At 33.3% G+C, this 10,538-nt stretch overlaps 1 protein-coding gene across 1 annotated transcript; it reads right to left on the bottom strand.

Moving 5' to 3' along the window:
- On the bottom strand, positions 1,695-8,720 carry LOC110265210. Its single transcript, XM_021108080.1, has 11 exons — positions 8,654-8,720; positions 8,015-8,114; positions 7,672-7,881; positions 7,420-7,564; positions 6,829-6,989; positions 6,582-6,726; positions 6,305-6,493; positions 6,120-6,201; positions 2,305-2,823; positions 1,984-2,244; positions 1,695-1,834 (listed from the first exon to the last, which is right to left on the bottom strand). The coding sequence occupies exons 1-11, from the start codon at positions 8,718-8,720 to the stop codon at positions 1,695-1,697; spliced, it is 2,019 nt and encodes a 672-aa protein (XP_020963739.1).

Below are 10,538 nucleotides of genomic sequence, written 5' to 3'. Positions count from 1 at the left end.
ACCCAAAAAATAAATCTTTTTGGAAAATAATATTTAATTATTGAATAATTTTAAGATATAAAAATCATATATGCATTATTAAAGTTGGTCGAATGTAAACTGAGAAAAAATAAGTTTTTTATAAACGAAAATACATGTATATACATGAGATAATAATTAAGAAATAAGTAATGTTAAAAGGTTTGTCATACATTTCTAAAGACTTCTGGGTAAACAATATTGTCTGTTTTGTCAGTGTTTTCATCACGAGCAATTAGAATTTTCAATCTTGTTAGTGACCCTTGAAATGGCAACATATAGTTGGCCATGTGTGAAAACAAGTTTTTTCAGTAGCAATCCGATGTGGTCTAATGATTGTCCTTGACTTTTATTTATGGTCATTGCATAAGATAGCATGAGAGGGAATTGTCTCCTTTGAAATCTAAATGGTAGCCTAGCATCTGATAGTATGAGTGTCATTCTAGGAATAGAGACTTTATCGACACAGTTGTCAAAATTTAATAATCTTGCCTCGATAACTTTATCTCCAAGTCTTGTAATTATCAATCTAGTACCATTGCAAAGTCCTGAAGAGCAATCAATATTTCTAATAAGCATGACAGGGCAACCAACCTTTAGTTTCAATTCATGATTTGGAACCCCGGAACATTTAATTGTTGCTAAAAACTCCGGTGTGTGCATGCCTTCAATTTTATTGCTACCCCTTCGAACAAACATTTATTGGAACTAACATAAGTCTTGCATGCATTGTTGTTCAGTTCGGTCATGTAATCATTCACCTCATCTACCGCATTAATTGTAGGAGCCAAAATAGCTCGACCTTTCAAGTGGCCTTCGTTATCCATGTCAGCAATATAATCAGAATAGATTGCTTCAACGATTGCTTCAATTGGATCCTTATAATAGGTGATAAGGAATTCAGGAGGTATGCTAATCAAATTGCACTCGTCACTCATTCCTTCTGATATTCCATTGCCGACCTAAAGAATCCATTCGGCAAATTGCTGCAAATCTTGTATGCCACTATCTGCAGCCATGGATTGCAGCCGCATGTTGATGGTTAGCTTTAATATTTCACAATGCTGCCATAGATATTATGAATTCAAAGACGTGTTGACGATGTCTTGTCTTGTTCCCTTTGGAATCACTGGCAAGATTTGCCTAAAATCTCCACCAAAGACTATTGTTTTCCCTCCGAATGGCATCTATGGGCTTTCATCATGTTTGAACCTCATCAAATCTTTCATTGTCTTATCAAGTGCTTCGAAACAAAATTTTCTCATCATAGGAGCTTCATCCCAGATTATTAGCTTTGTTCTTACAATTAACTCTGCCAATGGGCTTCCCTGCTTGATATTACAAGTAGAGAATTCATCTGGGGTTAATGGTATGGCAAGTTTAGAATGTGCAGTCCGACCTCCAGGTAACAATAGAGAAGCAATACCGCTAGAGGCAACAGTTAAGACTATCTGTCCCTTTGATCTCAATGCTGAAGCTAAAGTTTTCCAAAGGAAAGTCTTTCCTGTACCTCCATGGCCATACAAAAAAAACATACGTCCATGTTGACTTTCTGCAGCGCTCATGATCTTATCATATACTCTCCTTTGCTCTGTAGTTAATTTGGACAGGCATTGAATGTGTTGCCTTTGTAATTCAACACGATCATAATTTAACTCATCAAAGATCATCTTGTTTCATGTTCTAAGATGGTCAGTATCCCCTGATGGAAATGGCATTGTCGGATAATCCCGCAAGCTTTTGGCGTTAATGTTCAATATTTGTTCAATCTCAATCAAAGTTAGGTCCTTTAATTGTTCATCGCTGAAAACCAAATCTGAAATGTTGACAAAGTAAAAACATTAGTTGCTATAATTATGAAAAACATATGGTACTTGAAAAAATTACTATGAAAACATGTAAGCCACAACACTTTAAAGATATAAAATTTAATAGAAAGGTTTATCATTGGAGTTGTCTGCTTACCAGATCGGCCAAACATGGGTCTGTGATTATGCAAAATTCCATCACATAATAATATGGCAGTTTCTTTCCATACAGTTTCAGGTCGCACCATTGAGTTAGACCACAATAGAGTCGCAAACAATTTTCGCAAATAATGACTTGAGCCCCAATGACTTGCTTCCTTAATGGCATCAATATATTCTTTGTCGTCATTAAGTAGCCCACGTGCATAGCATGCATCTCGAAATGATGAATAGATAACACCATTGTAGGTTCGAATATCTGCATAGCTTGTTGGTCCCTTTACAATATTTAACAACATCCTTAAGTAATATAGCTCACCAGATGATGGTGGAATGAAAATCATCCTTCCAATGACTTGATGACTTTTCCTAGGTTCCCAAGCTCGAGGTGAAGGTTTCCAAACAAACTTTGCTGGAAACTCAGTGTATGTTAGTTGTCTAGCTTCCGTATATTTTTCGTTAGCTGCAAACCAAGCTAGAAACATGGACTCTTTTACAGTGGCCTTCGCAAGAGCTTCAACTAATGATTCATTATCTGTAAATACAACAGGTTGTTGTTCTGGTAAATGAAAACTCAGCGTCTCAACAGATGGATTTCTATAGTGAATGTCATAGAAAAATATTCTCCAGGCAGCTTCACAAGGAGATATGTATCGACAATCATAAAACATTTTCACTTCATCAACTTTCATACTTGAATTGTCACTGGTGGAGTTTCTGTAAAAAGAGGTTGTGACCCGATCACTCCCTTTGAACATATGATGGACATGGCAAAACCACATCCCAAGTTCTTGTGGTGCTGGTATACATGGTGAGTGTGCATGCAGTAGTTTCATCACTGTGTTGGAACACATACACGATAGCATAGTTGAAAGTGTATGGATAGTATGAAAAGGCATATGAATAAGCCATTTCAGGTTCAAAGATGTAGACAGGATCTGGGATGAGTTTGGACCTCTGGCTCACTGGATTCCAAGCTATCAAGTAGCTCTTTTGTCCCATGGAAGAGTATCTGACGCAAAATACTCCATTTAGAATGCCAATCAGTTGGAACCAACCTTCATAAGTTAGCAAGAATGGGAATTGAAATGGACTGGTATACCCCGTCGAGGCATCCATCATCATGACCCAGTCAAGAGAGCTCATGAAAGAGGATGGAATATGGATAGTAAAAATGTAGCATTAGTGATATTCCATCATTTCTCCATGTCTCAGACACATTTGTGACAAAGTGATAGCTGCTGAGCTTTCCTCTCCAGTAGCGAGACGTCATGCGACCACTCAAAATGGTCGAAGCATTACAGCGATGGAATATTTCCAAGAGAAGTTCATTAGGTAGTTTAGGGAGGAAAATGGAGTGAGGAGGAATATCACTCATTCTTAGTAAAATATGAGGATGCACTATAGAAGGAACTGGGTGGAAAAACATGAGAGTTAGGAGTATGAACTTTTTTGGGTGAGAATATGTCTTGATATGGTATCTGCACTTGTCTTTATTTATAGAAGAAAATCTGCTTAAGGATTCAACTGTCACATTGAATAGGTTTTTATGTCTCTAATTTAAATGGAAAGGGGACTAAAGAAATATAACAGGTATCTTTTTAAGTTAACTTTGGAAGTTTCCTAATAATCCACAGAGAAATATATGCTAATTTACACTTGTAGTCAAGGAAATCAGAGCCTCTAGAGCTAAATGTAGTAATTCCATATATTGCTGATATCTTTCTAATTTTGAGTAATTAAATATTGTTTTAGATAAAGAAAAAATCATTTTGTACCCATTGATGTTGAAATATGGGAATGCAAAAGGAATAGATAAGTAGTAAAGCCTTCCCAGATGTCATACCAAAGAGAAGATAGGAAGCAATATGAAGGCATCTTTTGTTACAATAGAGGAAAGCTTTAAATGAAATTACAATAAAGCTGAAAAATAATCTCATATGAGATTCAGCATTAATGCTAACATGACCTCCAAGTCAGGTATAGCAGAGTATATCCACTCTCTCTTCCTTCCTTCTAATTGTTCTGTATGAACAATTATGTAACTCAATGTATAACCAAAAGCTAATAAACTTTTTAAACAAAATTATCTCTTTATTCGCTGTTGTGTGACATAAAGAGCTAAGCCTTCTCTCATTGAGCAGCATGCTTCTTTAATAAATTTGTGAAGAGACTACTTAGATATGACAATACATATTTAATAATTGATTTTAAAATCTTATTGCAGGATTCATGAATCATTACTTCTTTAATGAGATTGTTATAAATGAACATTTGCAAGTGGGTTACTATCCATCCGTTCAGCAACCTCTAGTTGCTACACCAATATATTTAAAATGAATTGTATAATTATTTGATTCGGTGATCTTGTAGCAAATTTTTTGTTTATTATGTATGCAAGACTATTATTAAAACTCAAACTTTAAGTCACAATTAAGATATCTAAAAAATTAATAAAGTAGTGTTGTTATTACTTCTTTTGGTCAGCACATTTTAAAAATTAGAATAAATCAAAATCTATATTGCATTGTCCACGTAGCAAAAATTAGTCACTAACTTTGACTAATTTAGTAAAAATTTGACCTCATTTAGGTAGGTAATAGATAGATACATAATTAGTAGATATATTAGCAAAAATGTCAGCTGAATACAATTAATAGATAGTAAAAAGTAAGCTAACTAATGTTATCTACTTGGAAATTTCATATAAAATAAATTATAAAATATTATCTACATGTATTCTTCAAAATGTTCCAGAAACTGTTCTGCAATTATAAATAGCTATTTTAACCCAGTAATTCTTACTATAATTTGGTATATTTCTTGAGTTGAAAATTTTTTGTTGTCAACATATAATATAGGATAAATTGTTATTGGTATACCTTAGTTATTATTAAATATTTATAATGCTTACATGAGACCTGCTCTCAAATAAATAAGAATGTTTCTGCTGTAGTAGTATCTTTTTTTAATACATCTAGTGTTATTGTCTTTGGCTCACATTTAATTGTAGATTTCAAAGCAAAAAATAGTGTTTCGGCAACAATTTTTTTTAAAAGTAGTTATTTAACTCCGGTCTTTGCCAGTTTTTTAGCCTGAATTGTTCTCGAATTATGTTTCAAAATTTATATAATATAAATATATTTTTTTTAAAATCTAAATAATTCTTGATCTTTAGAATATTGGCTAAAAAATTTGGATATGAAAATAGAATGAGTGTTATACCTTAACGTAGTAATTTTTTGTGTTTTTTAAAACTATGGAAGGTACACAAATCGCTGATTTGTGTTTAAAAAAATTTAAAAATTTGGGGTACACAAATCGGTAGGTGTTTAAAAAATTAAAAAAAATTAGAATACACAAATCGGACGGTCCAATTTGTGTACTCCATATTTTTTTAATTTTTTAAACACAAATCGGACGGTTCCGATTTGTACTCCATAAATTAAATCATCCCACATTTTAGAAAAATATCATAGTAGATCACAATTTAGAAAAACATCATTGTTAACCCAATATTAAAAATAAAAATGTGTAGAATATTCAGCCGAAAAAATAAAACATTTTCAGCTTTATTATTATTATTATTATTTTGTAATTTTATGCCTTCTGATAAATAGACTTTGAAGTCTGCCAATACTGAAGATTACTTGTAAGATTTAAATTGTTTCACATTGATAATAACTGCAGATGGGAACACATAGCCCTTCCATAAAATCTATTACTAATGACCATAGTTTCTAATGGTTGGTTTCCAACATCAACAGAAGCATCAAAACGATGAAAGGATAATAACATTATGCATGTAAGTGCAAACTACACTGCTTTATAATAACCCCTAATAACATTCAATTAGAAATTTCCTAATAAAAAAATCAATTACTGCATGTTTTTTTCCAGAATTCTGCCTAAAGGTCTTGTTAGCCGATGCTTCTCCTATGTATCCATCAACTGTATCAGGGGATGACCTCTTTGCTAGAGTTTGATAAGAGCTATCACCGTTGCTTTCCACAGCAGAGTCCTTTGGTTGACATTAACTAAACAATCAGTTTATATCCAATTTACATGATCTACCTTTCAGACCATTTTTTCCACATAACAAATATTAACAATCATTATATATATAAATCTCACCTTCGAAAGAGAAACTACCCCCGTGGGCATTGCTATCATCTTCTGTCTCAGTTAGAGAGGTATGATCCATTATTTGGGAAGTCTGCAAGAAAGTACATTTTCAGGTATACTCTAACTGTGGGCAATCTTTTTTGTCATCCAAGATAGTATTCGCTCTTAGCAATGCTCCCAAAAATTATACTTACAAAGGCTTCAACAGAAGAGCTGGCACACCCGAAGCTCGATATGAGGAAGTCCTCATCTGAAAGCTTGGTTACACTGTATACGCCCTCAATGGCATTTATATTCTTGTATGTAATGTTCAGTTTGAATAAGAATCTTTTGTCAATAACATTATCCAAGTATTTTGGGTATGAGTTTGTCTTTTCCCACATCTTCACACATACATTAGGAATTGTTGTTAGTGGAAGATAGATAACTGACCTTGCATAACTTGGTTATAAACATGTAAAGTTGACTTACACATATCTCGTTAACTTTGTCAGCAGGCTTTCCCACCATCTGCTCTGCTTCTTTATTCCACACAATGAGCTTTAGACACCCAGTTCCATCAGTAACAATTATTTGTAGCCTATACCTGCAGCACCGTGGAAGCAGAATTGAATTAGCAAATTCTAACCCTACTAAATAATGCTACAGTCAAGGTACAACATTTTCAATATTGATGTCAGGTGAGTGTCACATTTTTTTTTGTATGCTAAGTAATTACCTCAACATAGCCTTGAAGCCTACACGTCTACAATGGTCACACCAATACCTATCTTTACTTTCAACAACCTTCTTCGGGCATGTCTTACATGAAGTGTAACACCAATCATCTTTTCCCACCTCTAGAGATACAATATTGGCAATTATCCAGCATGACATCTCCTAACAAATGGCACACGAATGAGCTAAAAGATGGTTAGTCTAAGTAATGATAGAAGAACCTCACCAGTTGCATATTGAGGACCTCCTCTATAGTCTTCAATGGAACAATGCCTGTGTTGATCTCATCCGTGGCAGAGTATTGAGGTTGGGTCTGAAGTTGAGTGATGCATTGTGAAGTTACGTTTTTTTTTTTTTTTGTATGCTAAGCAATTACCTCAACATAGCCTTGAAGCCTACACGTCTACAATGGTCACAACAATACCTATCTTTACTTTCAACAACCTTCTTCGGGCATGTCTTACATGAAGTGTAACACCAATCATCTTTTCCCACCTCAAGAGATACAATATTGGCAATAATCCAACACGACGTCTCCTAACAAATGGCACACGAATGAGCTAAAAGATGGTTAGTCTAAGTAATGATAGAAGAACCTCACCAGTTGCATATTGAGGACCTCCTCTATAGTCTTCAATGGAACAATGCCTGTGTTGATCTCATCCGTGGCAGAGTATTGAGGTTGGGTCTGAAGTTGAGTAATGCGTTGTGAAGGGGAAATAATATCCTTATTCAACCTATGCATAACATAAAATGTTTTGATAAATAAAATTTTCTGGTTTTTCTAGATAAGAAATACAAGTAAAATGTTAGTTAAACAGGCAGTATTAGCAAGTAATTATACCTTTGCTTAAACTCATTTATCTTAGTCAGATTTGGATTGAAGTAAACTTTGGAGACATAGTAGGTACTTTGAATATTCAGTGAATTCAAATAGACATTAGTCTTAAAAAGTTGGACCACTAATATGAAAGGTTCCCCATCATCTCGTTCAAGTTGTGGAAGCACTTGGTCAACCAACTCTCCAAACAATGTACACTTAATTTTATTCTTCCTAGGACACCAAGAGGGAACACCAATATCATACATAGTTTGAGTACTAATACTTCTCCCCACGTTGGCGTGAAAAGGAGAATTTCGGAACAGAATTTAAAAATGAAATCAACTCAAATATTAAATATTATTACTCTAGGTCCTCCAACTGCAGAGCAATACGCTTGCTTTGGTGACCCGTGCATGTGATAATTCCCCTGGCCTCTTCCTTTCCCACAACCTCACCTATGTAATCTACAATGAATAATGTTGCAGTTAAAATATATTACTTGAAATCATAGGACATAACATTAAAAGCATAATATGAAGACTAAATTGATTGAACTTACCAAACAATAGATTTTTATCACTGGCACCATTTGACTCAAGCTCAGCAAAAGGACGAAACTTAAAAGGATTAAAAGCAAACGTCCAATTGGTTGGAGCATCACTTCAGTCTTTGTATAAAAACTGAGCTTGTACTTATGTGGAGTTGTCCTAATTTTGCCATTATTAGTTATAACAATAAAATTCTGCATTTTGTAAATAGCATGCTCCTTTATTTAGTGTTTGAATGCCTCCAATGCAGGTTTGGAAATGGTTGCATGAATCCTATCACCCTGCAAGAGATTTTCCAAACAACAGGAACAAAACAAAATTACAATGCATAAAAATACAACTTCCAACCCATTAGAATTGCTTGTAAATTACCTTCACATCTTGTAATACCATCTCCAAGCTGAACACCTCGTTTTCATTTCACTGGCTCAGGAACTCATACAATCGAACCACACCCACAACCAATGACCAAGAAAGCTTGGTAGCATTGATATCAGCAATAAGATCCACTATTCCAGCCATATTTTTCCTCGAAACAATAACAACAGGATTTTGAGTAAGTAGAAATTAGGATACAAAGGGTAATGATCTATAACTTATTTGTGTATATGAAGTTGACCGTCCTGCTATATATAGACAATTCTCTATATCCCTATCCTTGAAATGAGCGGAAAATCCACTAATGAGCTAAAAGTTGTCAATTTTAAAACACTTACCGATGGCGCCAAACTGCAAGCTAGCAACACCCTCACACGTTCAATATTCCATGAATATCTGTAACCTAAGGTCATTTCAATTCTTCTGTTATGTTGCGTCTCGAGGTGTAACTTTCTTTCAATATGCGCAGGAAGAAAGAGTGCATCACTGAACACTTCATAGTGGAATGAGTTTCACCGAGAATCCCACCAAGTTGCCCTTTTTTTTGGAGGGAACACTGTTGCCGTGTCGCTAATGGAACTGCTGTATTGTAGAGAACCATTTCTGGTAGAACTACTACTTGGAGAGCTCATTTAAAAAGGCATTCTAACACTTACTGGACTGGACACATGTTGTTGTGGAGGAAGCCAACATTACAGTATGCTCTGTGCACGTGTTGGTCTGGGGAGAGTTTAGTGTTGGAGGGAATAGTGTGGTGCTTCGTTTACTGGAATATTATTTGGTATAAAAAGTATATTTGGAATGTAATTTGGTATAAAAAATAAAAAAAACATTGATATTATTGTTCGAAACATTACATAAAAATTTTTAAGCAAGCAAAAAATATTAGTATTAAAAAAATGCTATAAAGTATTATGTTACATTATTATTTATAAGTGATTCTATCAAAATATAAATGATGTTCTAAATTTTGTGCTATTTAACTCAAATATTATAAATTGAAATAGTACTTAATCTATATTAAATTACATTACATTATTTTCCCAAATAGTAATAGTGCTCTTTTATTTTTCACACTAATTAACAATTTAAATATAGTTTACATTCACATCATAATTGTATTTTTCCTTTGTTTCACTCAAACACACGGATAAATTGCAAATGTAAATAAAAAAAAGTATCACATTCAAAAAAATATATTAATAATAATAAAAGTAATAAAAGTGACCAATTCAACAATAATACGTTATATTTGGTATTAAAAATTTTTGCTTTAAAATAAAAAATATACAATACTTTTTCTTTTATATTTGTATCATGAAATATTGAGTAATTAGTAACTTTCATAAAATTTAAATAATTAAATAGAACTATAATAGACAGAATATATAAAACAAAAAACCTTATTAAATTGAAAAGGAAAGAAAAAGCCTTAGTTATTTCATTATCAAATTGACAATTATTGTTGTTTTTGAAAATAGGATTTGGCCATGAGTAAATCAACTGCTTCCATGACCTCAAACAGATACATCATTTAGAGCGTAAATTTAAATTAAAAATGATAAAAAAAATCATAGCTACTAATAAAAAAAATATCTATCCATTTATATTTTTTTGTATAAAAGACCTATTTTTTGTACTATTCTTTGTATATTTTCTTTTGGCTAAACATTTCAATATTAAAAGGACATTTTTTCTTGAACTTTTTTTGAAATTATAGCCTTTGAAAAATCTCCTTTATTGAGATATAGAGGAATTACAATGCTCTTTTATAGAAATATTTGTCTTTTCTATATTTGTTAATATATATTTCTATAAGGATGAATATGTATATCTCTCTTTATTCTGCTATATCCTTCTTTACTTTTAAAAAACTTGAATCCACATGTCTATTCTTTAATTGTAGGGATGGCAGGAGTACTCGAACCCGCGGGTACCCGACACATTAGCGTTGCCTCCCTC

The sequence above is a fragment of the Arachis ipaensis genome, chromosome B08 (assembly GCF_000816755.2).
Source record: "Arachis ipaensis cultivar K30076 chromosome B08, Araip1.1, whole genome shotgun sequence".
NCBI lineage: Eukaryota > Viridiplantae > Streptophyta > Magnoliopsida > Fabales > Fabaceae > Arachis > Arachis ipaensis.
Note: the sequence above shows the minus strand (reverse complement) of the source record. Positions and strands in the feature narration are given on the sequence as shown.

Bases quoted from the DNA above. Each gene is read 5' to 3' on its own strand.
- LOC110265210 (XM_021108080.1), bottom strand. From the start codon at position 8,720: ATGGCTGGAATAGTGGATCTTATTGCTGATATCAATGCTACCAAGCTT. The intron at 6,727-6,828 runs GTAATTACTTAG...GTTAGAATTTGC, and splicing joins GGCTTCAAGGCTATGTTGAG to TAATTCAATTCTGCTTCCAC. The intron at 1,835-1,983 runs GTAAGCAGACAA...TCAACATTTCAG, and splicing joins ACCCATGTTTGGCCGATCTG to ATTTGGTTTTCAGCGATGAA.